Raw genomic sequence first — 19932 nt, forward strand, 5'->3', positions numbered from 1 at the left:
TCCCAGAGATCCGAGAGAGGTTGCTGAAGAGATGACGGATGGATTGTTCATGATCTTTGAAGAATCACTTGATTCAGACATGGTCCCGGAGGACTGGAACATTGCTATTGTCACTCTAGTCTTTAAAAGGGGGAAAGGCAAAAGAAGGAAAATTATAGGCCAGATAGCTAAAACTCGGCGATTGGAAAGAGTTGGAGTCTTTAATTAAGGTTGAGGTTTCGAGGTACTTTGAGACTAATGACAAAATAAGTTAGCAATGTTTCTGTTAGATTTCATGGTGGAAGTAAGAAGCAGGCTGGACAAAGGAGAGTCATTGGATGCCATTTACTTGGATTTTCAGAAAGCATTTGATGAGGTGCCGCACACGAACCTGCTAAACCAGATAAAAATCTATGATGTCACAGGGAAGATACTGGCCCGTGGAGCGGAATTGCTGACAGGCAGCAGACAGCAAGTGGGAATAAAAGGGGCCTTTTTCTGATTGGCTGCCAGTGACTGGTGTGCTCCGCAGGGATCAGTATTGAGACCGCTGCTTTTCAGATTGTTTGTCAATGATTTAGATGATGGAATAAATGTATTTGTGGCAAAGTTTGCGGATGATACAAAGATAGGTGGAGAGGTAGGTACAGCGATTGCAACAGGACAGAGGCCGACGGGAATGTCTGTTTATCAAACTCACAGAGGCCTCTGAGTACAGATCCCGAGACCGGGAAGGTGCCGGGTGTTGTGACAAATGCAAATTGCTTCCTGTCCTCAGCCACAGCAACAAAAACCTGTCTTCCAGACTCTGTCAGTCTCTAAACAGGCCTCTAAAGAGACGTATTCAGACTCTCAGTGTGAAATAACAACAAAAACCTGTCTCCCAGACTCTGACAGTCTCTACACAGGCCTCTAAAGAGACATATTCAGACTCTCAGAGTGAAATAACAGCAAAAACCTGTCTCCCAGACTCTGACAGTCTCGAAACAGGCCTCTAAAGAGACGTATTCAGACTCACAGTGTGAAATAACAACAAAAACTTGTCTCCCAGACTCTGACCATCTCTAAATAGGCCTCTAAAGACACGTATTCAGACTCTCAGAGTGAAATAACAACAAAAACCTGTCTCCCAGACTCTGACAGTCTCTAAACAGGCCTCTAAAGATACGTATTCAGACTCTCAGAGTGAAATAACAACAAAAACCTGTCTCCCAGACTCTGACAGTCTCGAAACAGGCCTTTAAAGAGACGTATTCAGACTCTCAGTGTGAAATAACAACAAAAACCTGTCTCCCAGACTCTGACAGTCTCGAAACAGGCCTCTAAAGAGACGTATTCAGACTCTCAGTGTGAAATAACAACAAAAACCTGTCTCCCAGACTCTGACCGTCTCTAAACAGGCCTCTAAAGAGACGTATTCAGACTCTCAGTGTAAAATAACAACAAAAACCTGTCTCCCAGACTCTGACAGTCTCGAAACAGGCCTCTAAAGAGACGTATTCAGACTCTCAGAGTCAAATAAAGACTTTAAGGTTTCCGTTCCATCGCTTACCTTCCAGATGCGGGGGCACTTCAGATATACCCCGCTCGGTGTCCATGTAGGCGAATTGGCCGTCACCTGTTGAAACAGATTAACCTGCATGAAGTCTGTTCTGTGTAATACTGTAAATTCATCAGCATTTACATCTGTAACACACAGTGTATTGTTCACCGTACCTCGTTCCCGTATTTCATTCAATATTCTGCTCAGCTTCGGTAAATGGTGATGTAGTTTCACAAAGGATTCCCACATCACCCTCCGGGCCCCGGAGCCCTTCTCCATCACCAGATCCAGGAGGAGTTTGGAAGCGCCCGCTCGTTTTCCCTTCTCCGCGAGGTCAGTCACGCTCTGTAATGAACAATGAGGAATATATTGAGGAGCGGAGGGATGGGTTCAAATCTACCCTGAGCATGGACTGACCCAGCACATTCTGCTCGTCACAGATCACTGACAGCAATTGTTCGTAGCAGGAAAAAGAATTTAAAAGAAGTTAGCGTGGCCAGTGATGACTTTCTGAACGCCACAGATTGTGGGGTACTTATCCACTTGGCAAGGTTTAAAAGGAGCAGACATAGTGTGAGTGAGCCAAAGATAGGTAGGTTATTGAGGCTTTGTGTCAGAGATGGTTCAGTGAGGAGAGGCGAAGGATTTAGGTAGATCTTGGGTAATATTTCCCTTCTCTGTTTCACTGTTAGAACAGTGGGAATGCCAGACAGCATAGTGAGATGCTCTTCCTACAGGGTGCGGCAAGTCAGGGAGACCTCCAGTGTCCCTGACAACTGCACCTTCGGGAATTTCATCCAGCTGCAGCTTCTTACAGACTGTGCTGAGGAATTGGAGCTGGAGCTGGATAAACCCGGGATCACTTGGGAGACTGAGGGGTTGACTGACAGACTTTACAGGGAGGGAGCTATACCCAAGGCGCAGAACACAGGACACTGGGTGACTGTCAAGAGGGAGAAGGGAACAGGCAGCCACTACAGGAAACTCCTTGTAACTGGTATACGGATTTCTGTTTCGGGGTATGGTCTCGCAGAGGAAAGCCACGGTGATTATGCCTCTGGCTCTGAGTTTGGCTTTGTGACTCAGAAGGGATGAGAATTGCTGATCTGCACTGACAGGGGGAGTTCAATGGTCAGGAGAACAGACTGGAGATTCTATTTACGAGAACAGGATTTTTGGATGGTGTCTTGCCAAGGTCAGTAATATCTCGTATCGACTCTGAAAGTTTCTTAAGGGCAGGATGAGCAGGTCATGGTCCACGTTGGTACCAATGACAAGAGTAGGAAGTGTGATGAGATCCTGCAAAGTGATACAGATCCAAAATTTCTTGAAAGTGTTGTCGAAGGTAGATGACGTTGTAAAGCCTTTTGGACATGGGGCTTCATAAATCAAAATATTGAATACAGAAGTTGGGATATTATGTCGAAGTTGATGTTGCAGAGGCTAATTTGAAGCAATATGTACATCTACCTCCCGGAAGGATATCAATAAGATTGAACGAATGCAGAATAAAATACAGATTGTTACCAGGACTTGAGGATCTGAGATATAGAGAAAGTGTGAATAGGCTAGGACATTACTCCATAGAGTGTAGGAGGACCATGAGAGATGGGACAGAGATATACACGTTAATAAAAGGTATAGAGAGAGTGAGTGCGAAAATGCATTTATTACTGAGGTTGGGTGGGGCTGAAATTAGAGATCATAGGGTAATGATGACAGGTGAAAGGCAATATGAGGGGGAACTTGTTCACTCAGAGGTTGCTGAAGAGCGCGGAACGGGCTGCCATCTTAATTAGTCGATGTACATTCGAGTTGATTATTTAAGATCAGTTTGGATAAGTTCATTCAATGGGGGAGTTATGGACGTCACCAATCCGGGTTCAGTTCAATGGGACTAAGCAGATGATAGGTCGGTGTGGTCTGGATGGGCAGAAGAGCCTGTTGCTGTAGTGTAGGGTTTGATGACTATGGCTAGGTGAAACTATGGCCGGGTCCCTGTTGATTTTCGCCAGGGTAATCCCTGGTGAACCGCAGCAGCTTCACACTTCACTGCCAGGCTCCATGAGGGGTCCAGTGCCAGCCAACAGCTGGAAACTGGCAGTGAGGAGCAGCCAGCAAACTCAGGACTATTGTGCACGTGTGACAGACCAAAGCCAACCGGTGGTAATGTTGAGTAAGAAGTATGGACTGAAATTGTCAGCTGCCTCACGTGGAATGTCGTGTTCAGTATAGTGTGTGGCTCTTCACTAATATTCATTCTGGGTGGCAATAGGTGAACGCACTCCAGTAGCACGAGGACCATTGGAAAGCTGTTTCTTTGTAATTCTATGTTAGCTGTAGATGTTTAGAATATTTTCAGTGGCACTAATGTTGCACTTCCCATGTTAACAGTATATGCTGTGGTAATTACAAACTCAAATTGGAAGTCACAAGGAACAGAAGGTAACAGAAACATGAGGCATGTTGGGATATTGATCAAAATAAGAGTCTGCAGTTCAAATGAGAGACGATAGTCAGTGTTGCCTGAGTTGAAAATGGGGTTGAAGGTAGACTGAGAATGAGCTGAGAAATAAGTCACTATATATTTGATTTGTGGGAAACCCATGGGTCATCAGGGGAACACATTGATGAATGGCCACTAAGGTCGAACATTGGGAACATGATGTGATGTCAGACTGAGTTGTGTAAAGTAGTTTTCTGACCACTTGCAATGTCCGTCAAGTGTCACATTACTAAATTCACCTCTCAATCATTGCCTGTATCCTAATCTGTCTATAAATGAATGTGATGAGAAAACTGGAGAGAGGCTTGTATTGGTTAATAAAGGTTCAGGGTTTCCGCAGATGAAAACTCTTCTCTTGATGTTCACCACAAGCATTACAGGATTTTCACTGCCCAGAGGTGCCGTTACACAGGTTCTGTCGGTCTGTGATAGATTCAGTAGAATCTACACTCAGCCTATATTCCAACCACTTACGTGATACTCTCGCTCATTGAAATGATGATCATGAGTTAACATGAAACCGACGCCCTCCACACCCTCCTCAATCGCCTGTTCCAGTCGCTCCATGTAGAATATCATCAACTGGAACAGCTGGTGATCCTCACAATTTGACAGGAAGGCGGAGATGGCGGAGTTCAGATCTGTAGTCGGTCATAGAACATAAAATAGTAGATGTACCATGCGTATGCGGGCACAATGCCAATTTAAACCAATCCCATCTTCAGGAACATGGTCAATATCCCTCCGTTCCCAGCCTACTCATGAGTTCAAACGCCTCTCAGACGCTGCAGAGTATCTGTTTCCATTCCATCCCTCGGCAGCTCATTTCAGACACCGATCACTCTCTGTGGAAAACATGCATCCTAAATCCCCTTTAAACTTTACCATCTAAACTTAAACCTGTTACCTCAGGTTTTTGTGGTGAAACTCGTCTGCACCCTCTACAGACCCTCCACATCATTCTCGATTTGTGCACAATACTGAAATTGTCTCTTAACCAACGCGTATCCAGTTACAGTCTAACTTTAACAAATACCTCAACTCATCGTTAGCACACTACCAATTGTATTGCCACCTTCAGGGAGCTATGCACATCCATCACAAGAACCGACAGTACATCAATCTTATTATCAGTCCCAACATTCACTGTGCACATTGCTCGCGAATTTGACCTCTCAAAATGCAACTTCTCACATTTGCCTGAATTATCTGTACTTGGTGACTCGCTGTTCCTATTTCTAACTGGATGCTGAACACTTTGCCAACAGTCCCAAATTTATTCAACTCCTCCAACTCTGTAAATCAACGAATAAGTCCACCCAGTATATCATATGATTAACCTATTTGATTCACACACACGACGCATGGCGAAACAGTGATCCTTGCGGACACGACTGGTCACCGACCTTCAGCCAGAACAACGCTCCTCTAGTGCTGACTCCATTTTATGTACCCAAGACGACTTTGAAATCAATTTACAGATTCTCAGCCCGAAACGTTGAAGGTTATTTTTTCTCTGTAGGTGCTTCCTGACATGTTGAGTTCCTCCAGCATTTTGTACGGTGCCCTCTCCACTTATTATTTTGTTTTACTTTAATCCTATTCACCAAGGACATTTCATTGCTTCAGTAGCCCCCCCCCCCCCCCAGATTCCCTGTGTACAATTTCTCTTGTTCACTGTCTCCTGCACCCAGCCCGTCCTCCCTCAATATAACGTTCTTTAACTCGGCCACAGAAAACAAACACCGGGAACTCCCCTCACCTCCATTGTGCAACAACCCGTTAATCTGGGGAGAATTCATCATTGCCCTTCCAAACAGAAAACACCATCTGTTTCTCTCAATGGCTGTCGGAGGCATTTCCCACATCAGGGCGTACCAAATGCTGACGGAAATTCTATCTGTTCCCTCGACTGTTACATGGCCTGCTGTTGTATTCCTGTCTGAGTTTTACCCACTCCCACCTTATTCAGGGGCTCCTTCTCCTTTCACTCAGGTGAAGATTTGTGTGGTGAGGGGAGCGATTCGATCATTCCCCTTGTTAGGTCCCTGCACTGGAGCTGGTGAATTGTTCCAGTGCTCAAAGTCGCTTTAACAGTTGGAACAATGACCCCGTTTGATGGTACTTTCTCTCTGCCCCTTTATCGCCCAAGTTTATGCCTCTGAATTATTGACGATTTGACTACACGTGTACCATGATGACAGATTTAATGAGAAAGAGCCCAGTGAACATACCTGTGTCCATTCTGACTCTGACTGACGTTGGTTGATTGTCCTCTGTTTGTCTGACGTCCGGGTGGAAGAAAGCCCCACCTGCTGGCAATGACCTGAATTACACAAATAAAAAAGTATGATTCAGTTACTCTGTCCTTCAAATTTAAAACACTTTTGTAAGGTCACTGCTCACTCTCCTACATTCCAGGCAGTAAATGGAGATTGGTACAAATTCTTCCAACTGAACACAAATTTCAAGAAGATAGCAAGGAAATATAAGGAAACTTACTTAAAGGGGCGATGCACTGAAGCTGTAGAAGCCAACAGAATTGGAAAAAAAGAAGAGATCTGTTGCAGAAGATTAGAGAAATCAAAGGAACATTTCAAGTAAAATGAACATAGGAAAAGACAAAAAAGGGAAGGACCTTACAGAACCAAAGGACAAAGGGAGTTGGCAGGAACACACAGAAGAATTGCAGAAAGATCCAACAGCGAAGACACCTGCAATCACTCCCTCATCGATCTAGAGCCAGACATTCTGGAAAGTGAAGTCGAATGGGTGATAGAAAACATGCCAATAATAAGGCTGCAGGATGTGACAGGATTTCAGTAAAATTGTTGAAAATTCTAAAAGGTGATGCTGTAAAAGTGTTGCATGCAATTTTCCAGCAGATCTGGGAAAATATAAACAACAATGACTTTTAGGCTGGATTAAGATCCGTTTTCATCCCAATACCCAAGAACGGAAATGTAAAGTATTGTTCAAATTACCGAAAGTTTTCACGTGCTAGAAAGGTAAAGCTAAAGATTGTGCAAGCAAGACCCTAGCAATATATGGAACACGAACTGCCAGATAGAAGCTGCTTTTAGAAGAGGCAGAGACACCAGAGACCAAATTGCTAACCTACGCTGGATAATGGAGAAATCGCGAGAATTTCAGAAAAGTAGTTATCTATGTTTTATTGACTACTCTAAAGCCTTCAGCAGTCTGGTCCATAATAAACTATGGCAAATCCTTAAAGAAATGGGAATACCTGGACATCTGTTCTGCCTTATGAGAAATTTGTACAAAGATCAAGAAGCAACAGTTAGCACGACACAGAACAAAAACTGGTTCAAGATTTGGAAAGGAGTATGACCAGGCTGCATATTGTCACCCTGCTTAGTTAATCTATATGCTGGACATATGAGGAATGCTGGTCCAGAGGACTCAAAATGTTGCAGTGAAAATTACCAGACAGAATATTAAATAAATATTAATAAATTCGGATATGCATGTGATACTATTCTAATGGCTGAAAGTGAGGAGGATCTGTAGAAGCTTCTAATGAAAGTGAAAGAAGAAAGTTGAAAGCTGGCTTCTTGCTCAATATTAAGAAAACCAGCCAGTCCTATTAACTCTGTGGTAATTACTTCTGGGGAGGGTAGCAATGGCAAATTTAGATAAAATACTGAAGTGCAGAGACATAACATTGTCTACGAAGGACCGTAGAGTCAAGTATATAGTATTTCCAGTTGTGATGTAAGGCTGTGAGAGCTGGACTATCAGTAAGGCTGAATACAAAATAATCAACGCCTCTGAACTTGGATGTTGGGGGAAAGTGTTCGTTGGACAGCAAGAAGATCCAACAAGTCAATACTTGGAGAAATACGCCAGATTGCTCACTGGGAAGCTTGAAAAGCTCAATTATTTTGACCACATCATGAGGGGACAGGATTCTTTGGAGACGACTCTCATTTTCGGTAAAACAGAAGGCAAAAGAAGGAGAGGATGACAGATGCTATGATGGATAGATAATATTATTCAGGAAATGCCTATGCCCTTGGGGTATCTCAGAGAGGCAGTTCCCAGCTAGGAGGCTTTGTGTGCAGTAACGCTGTTGTATTTGGCTGTGTTCGTGTGTTTTCATGTATGTTTTGAATGACTATTAAACTTGAACATAAATTGGACAATGATTGTATCATAAACAAATAAAAAAGAATGAATATAGATGTTTCCAGTCAATAACAGACTTGTAAATGTTGCATTTTGTCCAAAATGCAGACAGGGAGCAACCATACTCCAAGCATCTGACCACACAACACCCACTGAAACAGCCTGCTGGCCTAAGGTGCGTCTGTTTTCTCTGTTGTTTAAACCCAGACACCTCAAACAAAAGGCAGCCACTGGGTCCCTCCAGCCCACCGTGTCAGATAGTAAGATCGTGACTTGCTGTCAAAATCACCCCGACTCCGCACTTGCAGGCAACACTTTATCGGTGTCCACTGAAAATATGCTGAAGCCTTCTCCATCCTAGCTCATTCAGAGGAGATAAACCCCCTGAACTCCCACTTCAATCCGTCGCCTTTACAGCTCCGCCAACTCCTTGTTAAGGAAACTCCTTAATGATGAAGCCCATATCCCCATTGGTTGGTATGCTAAATTGGTATTTGGTGTCACCAATGAGAGACAAGTAAATCTCACGTCAGTTCACGAGAGATACCGGGCACGCGCAGCATGCTTAAATCTTCTCAACGTCAGCCCGAGGGTGACGGATTTCCGCGAGAGGGCGCGCGTGGGGCATTGGGCGGGGCGGTGAGCTGGTGCGTGCGGTAGATGGGGAGACTGTACCGCGCTGACCAGCTCACCGATTGTGTCACGCTCAATCCGCAACCTGCTGGGATACAACATTAACACACAAATCTCGATGTATATACTTAATCAATGTATGGTTTCTTTTCACTTGCATAATATAATTATTATGCAGAACTTATATTGGCTTACACGAATTAAACTGTCAGAACTTTTCTAATCAACACACCAAATGCATAAGTGGACCACTCGGCCCTCCGAACCTGCTGCTGATCTGATTTAAACTTTCGTTACGCATTCTCCCATGTTCATTTCGATAACACTTCAACCCCACTCTTTATAAGCAAACAGAGCTTTGAATGGAATAAAAGGCTTTAATTTCTCTGGGCAGTGAGTAGAAAGAGTTCCTAACTCCCGCGATCAATACTGGCAAAAGAATAGGAGGGTGAGAGGGTGAGTGGGGAGGGGTAGGGGAAACTGTTGCTGCTTTTCACTACACGATGCCCTCTCCACAGCCAATCTTTCCACAGTCTCTCTGAACATTGCATCTACCTTTATATCAACTCCTCCATCATCTGACCCAACACGCTGCTTCCCATCCCGAAATGACTGAGTTTAAACCGACTCCGGCAGCTCTAGTAGTCCTGGCTGCAAGGACATTCGTTCATCTCAAGTACAGGTATAACCCATGGCTTTGGTACAGGGTCAAATGGGAACATTGCCAAACCTATTTCTGCTTACAGATTCATAGGTTCTGACAATTTATTGGTTGAAAAACACGATGGAGACAGGGTATGTAAATTTAAATTATTCGTTGGCATTTGCTAGTTAGGACTGAATGAAATGTGCTGGGACATTTGGCTTCAAGAGGATTTGCTCTTAGCAGAGGCTTGCACGACGATATAATCGAGGGCAAGTATATCATTGCAGCTTGCAATAGACAGAGGGGTCAATGACATGTTGCTGTAGTTCATGGTAATTCCACATTTCTACAATCACTACAGCAGGAAACAACTGTGGCGTCTTCTGAAGGGAAAAAATTCTCAACGCATTTTGAGATTATTATGACGTAACACAGACAAGCAAGGAAACATCAGGAGTGACAAGTTTGAAATGAGCAAACAATATGAGGGATGTGCGTGGCTTCACAGAGCTGATGCTGACAGCACATTAGCAGATCTGGAATGATTGCAACTGGCATAACTGGCACTTCTGGGTTTATTTAGTCCCACTCCAGTTATTTCCTACCTTCCTTGGTACAGAAATGTAATGTCTAAAGGACTAGTATTTGGGTAAATGAGACTCACCAAACTTTCTCCTGGCTGTATCAATGCAATCTCCGAGTCAGAATGGTTCTCTCCAGTCGGTGCTCTCAATCCTCGGGCTGGTTCACTTGCTGCTGTTCCCTCGTTTTCAGCTGTGGTTTGCTTCCAGTTGTGGGCGTTTCTTCCAATAAACCTCTCACCGCAGGTCTAACTTTAACCAGAGAGATAATGAAGTATGTTACTAAAACAAACGAGAACAAAGCATTAACCTGAAATTTAAATCTTGAACGCTGTGTCATAATCCGAGTGAAGAAATCTGTAACTGCCCCTCACTCTTTACCAAGCCTGACACAAAAGAACAGACACAAAATTCTGGAGGAACTCATCAGGCCAGGCAACATCCGTATGTCGACGCTACTCTCTTCCATAGATGCTGCCCGGCCTGCTCGGTTAGTCCAGCAGTTTGTGTGTGTTGCTTGGATTTCCAGCATCTGAAGATTTTCTGTTGTTTGTGATGGGATACAAGGAAGTCATCATTCAGTCATGGTATAAGATACAAGTCATAATATATAGGAGTAGAATTATGTGATTAAGTCATTCTAGAATGCTCCGTAATCAATCAAGGGGGATTATTTTCCAACACCGTATTCTTCCTTCCTGCTATAATTCTCAACCTATTTAGCAATCCATAACATGAATATACCCAATGATCGCCTCCACCGCCCTTAGTGGTAACAAATTCCACAGATCAAACAACCTTTGGCTGAAGTAATTGCTTTCATCTCAGTTTTAAAGTAAAGCTTCTTTATTCTGAGGCATCACCCTTAGTTCCCAGATTCTCCGTCTAATCCAGACACCCTCTCCATTTCCACTGTATCCAGGCTTGTTGTTATTCAGTTGATGTAAATTATCACTCCCGCCCTAACTTCACCCCCACCCCCACAAACCCTAGATTTTGAGGGAGGGGGTTGATTTACTTTTTAGCTGGTTTGGCACACCAGTGTGGCCGAAGGGCCTGTTCCTGAGATGTACTGTTCCATGTTTTGTTCTACCTTCAGCATCTTGAGTTTCTGTTTGACTCCCACTGGCAGACAGACAGGTGAGAGTGAGGGGGGATTTCCAAATGTGAATTGAATTCTGAAACCCCGGTCTATGTCTACTGGTGCAAACACAAAACAGTGTATTTAATCACAACCTTTCCCTGTGAGGGATGGAATGGGAACTCATTCTCTGCTTTGCTTCCAAAGGAACTTCAGAACCAAACATCTGAGCACAGAACAGAAATACTCGATCAACATCTCATAAACCCGGACAACTTAATCCCCTGATTCATTTTATCTGGGTCAAAACATGTGTGGTATCCCAGGATCCAACCTCAGAGGGTCACAGCCCGCACATCTTTTCCACATCTCATACTAGGTATTCCCAATCTCACACTGAGAGATTCACGCTACTAATATCCAGCCACCGGAGACGTCTGTTTCATTGCGGAAGGAGGACCATACAGCCGCATCTGTAAAAGCACCAACGTAAACCGAAGCAGCTTTAATGGAGAATGTGTGGAGCAGGTTAAGACCTACAAGTATCTGGGAGTACAGTTAGACGAGAAGCTAGACTGGACTGCCAACACAGATGCCTTGTGCAGGAAGGCACAGAGTCGAATGTACTTCCTTAGAAGGTTGGCGTCATTCAATGTCTGTAGTGAGATGCTGAAGATGTTCTATAGGTCAGTTGTGGAGAGCGCCCTCTTCTTTGTGGTGGCGTGTTGGGGAGGCAGCATTAAGAAGAGGGACGCCTCACGTCTTAATAAGCTGGTAAGGAAGGCGGGCTCTGTCGTGGGCAAAGTACTGGAGAGTATAACATCGGTAGCTGAGCGAAGGGTGCTGAGTAGGCTACGGTCAATTATGGAAAACCCTGAACATCCTCTACATAGCACCATCCAGAGACAGAGAAGCAGTTTCAGCGACAGGTTGCTATCGATGCAATGCTCCTCAGACAGGATGAAGAGGTCAATACTCCCCAATGCCATTCGGCTTTACAATTCAACCGCCAGGAGTAAGATATGTTAAAGTGCCGGGGTTGATTGTATTTAATGTATTTAAGTAAACTACTTAAGAACTTTTTAAAAGCTATTATTAATGCTTTTTGAGAGAGTGATTTAGATGCATATCATATTTTTTACTGAGTTAAGTATTGTATGTAATTAGTTTTGCTACAACCAGTGTATGGGACATTGGAAAAAATGTTGAATTTCCCCATGGGGATGAATAAAGTATCTATCTATCTATCAAACAATGCCATTTCCATATTCCTGGAGCTCCCATTCCAAGATTGTATCTCAAACACCAACTCTCCCAAGGCTCTTTGCTGCCGGTAATATGCGCCAGTGTCTCAGTTAATCCCAGTTCAAAATCTTACACTCCCACACCAACGAGTGACAGAACTGAAGCCTGATGATCCTTTGTCTGGACGGGGATCAGCGGGAGATGATACTTACCTCCACCGTTACATTGAGCACATTTGTTCATTATTTTATTGTTGAGTGCGGTGTGGCCCAGGTCAATTAGCAGCCACTTTCCCCGTCGTGTAAAAGGAACAAAATGCTCTAAATATAAAATTGGAAATATAGCACTGGAAACTCAGTAAAAGATTTTTTTTTGGTTTCTTTTCTTGCAGAAACGATGACTAACTGCAAAATGTTTGACACCTAGAACAGAATTCCATAAATACAATCCCTACAATTTTCTTCATTCCATCCCGGACAGTAACTGCTGAAAACATCCTCGTATCTGAGGTCACTCTCTCTCTCCGCTGAGAGTCAGCAACCAGAGAGCGATAAACATGTTCAACACTCTCTGCAGCTCTGGTGAGCTGTTGCCCTGGTGACGGAGGAAGTGGCTCGCAAAGATAACCGAGCAGGGAAATAACAAACTCAGTGTGACACGTTCTCGGTTTCATTGTGACAAAGATGAACGGAATATTCAGCCATTTTGTAATGGGGATACTAAAATTCCAGTGGTTGTATTCACCCTTTCTGGGTGCATTCAGTAAATTTCATGGTAGTTCCAGCTCTACAGAGCTCTCAGCAGTGCAGACGCTGGTCCAAAAATAAAATCACATTGTTGGATTCGACCTGTCGATTGTGTGTAGAAGTTTCAATTCAGATTCACAGAGCCCTTAGAGCACAGACACAGGACTGTTAGCCCATCCAGTCCGTGTCATGGTCAGTGTGGTCCTATCTCCCTGCACCCAGATCATAGCCCTCTATACCTCCCTCATTGATATACCCACACAAACATCTCTCAAATTCTACAATCGAGCCTCCATCTCTTACTTCTGCTGGGAGCTGGTTCCGCATTCGCACCACCCTCTGAGTGAAGTAGTTCCCCCTCAGATTCCTCATAAATGTGTCACTTTTTGCCCTAAATCCATGATCTTACCCAACCTGAGGGGAAAATTCCTACCTTTATTCACCCTATTTATACCATCATAGATCTCTATATCTCAAGCGGGGGTTCCCAACCTGGGGTCCATGGACCCCTGCTTTAATTGTAGGGGCAAATGACATAAAAAAGTTGGAACGCTACATATACCCCATCATTTCTCTGTATTCCAGGTAATCAAGTTCCAACCTGTTCAACCTAACACTATAATTACTTTCTGAAACACCAACAATGTCCGTGTAATTTTCCGTGCTCTCTTTCACGCTTATCGATATCTTTCTTCCCAGCAGCTGACCGGAACTGCACACAATTCTGCATATTTGGAAATCACGGTGTCTTTTACAACTTTAGCATTAATATCCCAACCCCTCTTCTAAATAACCTGCGTTATAAAGGTCAAGATGTCCAAAACTCTCTTTACGACTCTGCTGCTACCTTAAAGGAATTGTGGATCTGTAACATCCACGCCAGGACAATTAGGCTCCAAACAGTCATTTTCCCCAAGTAGTGAGCCTGATACACCTATACTCATAACCCACCCTCCACACTCTACCCACTACTAGTTTCCTGACAGTTCTAGGCACTTCTGTGCCTAAAGTAACTTTATGGACAGACAATCAATATCAGTCTCCATATCTTCAGATTCTCCTGTGGCTAACATCACTTTAGGGACATACAATCAAAATCAGTCTCCGTATGCCCAGATTCTCCTGTGCCTGACGTAACTTTATGGACAGGCAATTATTGGCAGTCTCCGTATGCCCAGACACTCCTGTTCCTAACGTCACTTTAGGGACTTGCAATCAATGATTTAAGCTATCATATTTTATGTATTGTGTGTTGTTTATTATTGTGGTCTCTGTCATTTTGTTGTTTTTTTTTTCTCTGTGTCCTGCTTCGAACACAGAGTAACAATTATTTTGTTCTGCTATACTGGAATGACATTACACAAGCTTGAATCCTGAACCCTTGGAAAAATAATATGACCAACCACATTATCTATACTCCCTCTTGGTTTTATAAACTCCTACAATGTCAACTCCATTCTCCTCTGGAATGAGGATCCAGCTAGGCCAACCTCTTCCTATGACTGGGCCCTCTAGTCCAGGCAGCATCTTCAGCAATCTCGTCTGCACCATCTCCAGACTGATAATATCTGTACTACAGTAGGGTGAACACAACTGTACATAATACTCTGTGTATCCGCACCAAAAAATTATATAACTACAATATAATGCCCATAATCCAGAACTCAGTACCCTAGCTGATGGCCAGCATTATTAAAGCCCTTTTGTTCACCCTCTATACTTGACGTCCACTTTCAGTGACTGTACTCTTTTCACCCCAGGTCGCACTGTTCCACAACACCCGATGCCCTCCCGTTCACTATACCAGTCCTACCTAGTTGACTGTCCAAAATGCATCAGCTCTCACTTGTCCAAGTTAAAAACGATTTGCCATTCCTCAGCCCATCTCAAAAACTGACCAAGATGTCTTTGAAATTCAATGTCACCTGTTGCCATAACATCCAGTCTCCCGAATTTAGTCTCCCTGTATGCACATGACTGTGTCGCCACCCACGGCTCTAATCTGCTAATGAAATTTGTCGACGACACCACATAGATTGGCCTCCTCTCAAGCAATAACGAGGTGGCCTACAGGGAAGAGGTCATCTCTCTGACACAGTGGTGGCAAAGTAACAACCTTCCTCTCAATATCGCAAAAACAAAGGAGCTGGTTGTGGATTACAGGAGGAATGGAGACGGGTAAACCCCTATTGATATTAGTCGATCTGGGGCTGAGATAGTGAACAGCTTTAAGTTCTTCGGCATCCCCATCACCAAGGATCTCACACTGTCTGTTCACATCAGCTGTGCGGTGAAAAAGGCGCAGAAGCGCCTCAGACGGTTGAGGAAGTTCGGTATCGAATAACATAGAACATAGAATAACACAGCACATTACAGGCCCTTCGGCCCACAATAATGTGACAACCATCAAACCCTGCCTCCCACATAACCCCCCACCTTAAATTCCTCCGTATACCTTAGTTGTCTCTTAAACTTCACTGGTATATCTGCCTCCACCACTGACTCAGGCAGTGCATTCCACGCACCAACCACTCTCTGGGTAAAATACCTTCCTCTAATATCCCCCTTGAACTTCCCTCCCCTTACCTTAAAGCCATGTCCTCTTGTACTGAGCAGTGGTGCCCTGGGGAAGAGGCGCCGGCTGTCCACTGTGTCTATTCCTCTTAATATCTTGTACACCTCTATCATGACTCCTGTCATCCTCCTACTCTCCAAAGAGTAAAGCCCTAGCTTCCTTAATATCTGATTATACTCCATACTCTCTAAACCAGGCAGCATTCTGGTAAATCTCCTCTGTACCCTTTCCAATGCTTCCACATCCTTCCTATAGTGAGGCGACCAGAACTGGACACAGTACTCCAAGTGCGGCCAAACCAGGGTTTTATAGAGCTGCATCATTACGTTACGACTCTTAAACTCTATCCTTCGTCTTATGAAAGCTAGCACCCCATAAGCTTTCTTAACTACCCTATCTGCCTGTGAGGCAACTTTCAGGGATCTCTGGACATGTACCTCCAGATCCCTCTGCTCCTCCACACTACCAAGTATCTTGCCATTTACTTTCAACTCTGCCTTGGAGTTTGTCCTTCCAAAGTGTACCATCTCACACATTTCCGGGTTGAACTCCATCTGTCACTTCTCAGCCTACTTCTGCATCCTATCAATATCTCTCTGCAATCTTCGACAATCCTCTACACTATCTACAACACCACCAACCTTTGTGTCGTCTGCAAACTTGCCAACCCACCCTTCTACCCCACATGAAGGTCATTAATAAAAATCACGAAACGTACAGGTCGCAGAACCGATCCTAGTGGGACACTACTAGTCACAACCCTCCAATCTGAATGTACCCCCTCCACCACGACCCTCTGCCTTCTGCAGGCAAGCCAATTCTGAGTCCACCTGGCCAAACTTCCCTGGATCCCATGCCTTCTGTTTATCTAAATAAGCCTACCGTTTGAACTTGTCAAATGCCTTACTAGAATCTATGTAGATCACATCCACTGCACTACACTCATCTATATGCCAAAACCCCTAATTCCGAAGAAGTTTTTTTATGGGGGCACAACTGAGAGCATCCTGACTGGCTGTATCACTGCCTGGTATGGGAACTGTACATCCCTCAATCGCAGGACTCTGTAGACAGTGGTACGGACTGTCCAGCGTATCTGTAGTTGTGAACTTCCCATGATTCGGGACCTTTACAAGGACAGGTGTGTAAAGAGGGCCCGAAAGATCATTGGGGGCCAGAGAAACCCCAACCACAATCTATTCCAGCTGCTACCTTCCGAAAAAAAGTACCGCAGAATAAAATCCAGGACCAACGGGCTCCGGAACAGCTCCTTCCACCAGGCCATCAGACTAATTAACTCACGTTGCTCTGTGGTAATCTATATTATATGGAATGTTCAATTTATTTTAAACTGTTACAGTTGTTACCATCCGGGAAACGGTACCGCAGCATAAAAGCCAGGACCAACAGGCTCCGGAACAGCTTCTTCCACCAGGCCATCAGACTAGTTAACTCACGCTCAATTGAGTGTACTCTATATTATATGGACTGTTCAATATATTATAAATTATTATAAATTACTTTCATTGCACATTTTGACCGAGACGTAACGTAAAAATTTTTATTCCACATGTATGTGAAGGATTTAAGAAATCAATTCAGCTTAATTCAATTCAAACTTGCTCACCGTGCCATGTACATTCATATACAAATCAATGCCATGAACAGTGAATTACAGAGGTCTCGACACTGACACACACATCCCACTCATCACAGGGCTCAATTCGCTAAAACCATCTTTAATCATCTCCCTGTTTCTTGTTCTCGAGCCCGGTGTGAATCCACCTCGCCATCTCCCCGTGAATCCCACGTGACCGAACCTTCCCAATCAGCTGACATGTGGGATCTTGTTACAGACCTTACCAAAGTTCAGATGAACAACATCACTGCCCAACTTCACCTAACTCCCTAGTTAACTCTTAAATAATCTCCAAAATACTTGACTGATATGATGTCCTATTAGGCATTGTAGACGGTGATTTCCCCATAACCAATGCCCAACCGCCCGGGATTTCAGCTTCACTGCAGACTGAGGAAATTCTGATCCCAACTGTCGAATTACCAACCTGGACTGAAGCCCGTATACTGCCAGTTCCATATCCTCAGAGTCACCAGCCCAATATTATCACCCATACAAAGACGCTTTGATGCCGGCAATTTGCCGTGGTGTTCCTGCCATTTCCGATTCACAAACTAAGGTGGAATTGGAACCGAATGACCCTCTGCCGGGGCCGGTGCTCAGGTTGGTTCCCCGGTCTGTATAGAGGATGCGGATACACTTCAGCCTGACCCCAGCAGCTAAACCGAGCACATTTGATCACAATCTTCCTGCTGTGTGGGATCTTGTCCAGCACAGCTGGCTGCCATGTTTCCTGCAGTGTAGCAGGAACAAAATGTAAAATTATAAAGTAGAAAATTATGGGAACTCGGTACATCAGACTACATCTCTGAAAGGACAAATGGTGGAAGAACCAGTTCCAGAACTGTCCAAGATGCTGCCGATCTGCTGAGAAACCCAGATAAACGAACAAGACTTAATTCTCGCATTAATAGTGCAGATATCGAGAAACACTGTCAGCATTTCGGCAAGTCGTAGCAATGGAAAGAAGATGGAAATAAACTTCCCAGTCCCCCGAGAGGACGTCAGAGATCTGGATCTCACTGACCGTCTGAACGGGGGAAAGAGGGAACTACTCATACACGTGGAGGAGTCTCCCAAGGGTGCGATTACTCTGTTTAACCCTCTGTCTGCAAGAACACAACAGGCCTAATGGTCGCTTCCAGTGTGCTGGAAATATGTAAAACAATTATCGACCCCAGGCGTCGATCCAGGTGAAGTTTGGATCCGATACTGGGCCGGGTGATGGAGGTAAAGTTCCCCAGGTACGTCTTAATGGATGGGTTCAGTCTCGGCATCACCACCTCAACCCGCTCCTGGGACCAGAACACCAGGGACTGAGCGGAGGCTCATCTCAGGCGGTTCGGTGTGAAGGTCCCATAACCCGGACCGACCACGACAGGTTGTGTCCAGGAAGCGGGACGAGGCCGCCAGTTCAGGGAAGTTGACTGGACTCTCTGCCCAACATCAGGTTCCCCTCCCCCGGAATCGGCTAAAGTACATACCGATGGGAATTTGTCGGTCGCGTTCACCCGTAGTGAACGGCCTCCATACTGACCGATGAGAACTGGATCAATTTGTCCCGCAGACAGCGATCGGTCCACCGGTTTCCCGGCGACGATCCGCTTCAGCAGAGAACGGAACAAAAACCACCGCCCACTGTGAGAGCGGGGGCGGGGACTCGGAAGCGAAAAGCGCAGATGCTGCTGATCTGCGTTTGAAATGGGAACGAGAAGTGGATCAGGCGATGGGTGGAGGGTCTCCCGTCCGAACCGCTGAATCCGCTCCTCGCCCCTCTCACACTGCCCGACCTACCTGCCGCATTTTACACATTATTTCATATTTACACCAGCTACATTGTCAATTTTACCCTCTGTATCTTCCCCGTCCCCATTTCTCCACCTCCCGGTTCTCAGAGTTACGGGTTCGATTCCCATTCCTGTCCGACACATAATTCCCACCCGAAGAGGAAATGTGCAAGATTCATTGAAACGACTTCTATGTTTATAAACACTAATTTCTATTCACATTCCTCCGGCCTCACTGGACAGGAACACTGAAATATTAAGTAAGAAACAGCAGGCGGTGGCCATTCAGCCCCTCCAACCATCAACAAGATGGCGGCTGCTTTCCCATCTCAGCTACATGTTTCTCCCCGATCCTCATTTCCTCGATCCCTTCGGTCCCCACACATCTGCCGCCCTCTGTTTTATGAGAAGACCATCCCTGAGACTTCATCGTCCTCCAGGAATCAGTCTGGTCAATCTCTATAACAAATACTCTCGAACCGCTTCGATAATCCTCCATGGAATTAAATATCTTCTGCAGCCACGTGTTGCCCCAACCACTCATCCCCCACCCCGTCACTATTTCCACCTTCTCACCTCCCCCTCACCTGGATCCACCTCTCACTCCCGAGCTCTTGCCCCATCCCCACACCTCACCTCTTTTCTCTGACTATTTCCCGTCCACTCTCAGTTCAGAGGGAGGGTCTCAGCCCGAAATGTTGATGGTCCATTTCCCTCCACAGATGCTGCCCGACCCACTGAGTTCCTCCGGCAGTTTGTTCTTAGTTCTGTATAACCCGTGTTAGTATGAGGAGCTGGATTTTACACCATATTCCAGGTATA

The 19932-nt window shown here is 44.9% G+C and overlaps 1 protein-coding gene across 1 annotated transcript in view; it reads right to left on the reverse strand.

The window, feature by feature from the left end:
- Positions 1 to 19932, reverse strand: part of LOC140721525 (NACHT, LRR and PYD domains-containing protein 3-like) — a 94708-nt gene that overhangs the window by 50723 nt on the left and 24053 nt on the right. The window contains exons 2-6 of the mRNA XM_073036339.1: positions 10121 to 10289; positions 6263 to 6354; positions 4503 to 4669; positions 1696 to 1867; positions 1532 to 1597 (exon numbers count right to left, since the gene is read on the reverse strand). Coding sequence (XP_072892440.1) covers positions 1532 to 1597; positions 1696 to 1867; positions 4503 to 4669; positions 6263 to 6272 — 415 coding nt within the window. The 5' untranslated portion in view covers positions 6273 to 6354; positions 10121 to 10289. The remainder of the gene's footprint in view (positions 1 to 1531; positions 1598 to 1695; positions 1868 to 4502; positions 4670 to 6262; positions 6355 to 10120; positions 10290 to 19932) is intronic.

The sequence above is a fragment of the Hemitrygon akajei genome, unplaced genomic scaffold (assembly GCF_048418815.1).
Source record: "Hemitrygon akajei unplaced genomic scaffold, sHemAka1.3 Scf000057, whole genome shotgun sequence".
Taxonomy (NCBI): domain Eukaryota; kingdom Metazoa; phylum Chordata; class Chondrichthyes; order Myliobatiformes; family Dasyatidae; genus Hemitrygon; species Hemitrygon akajei.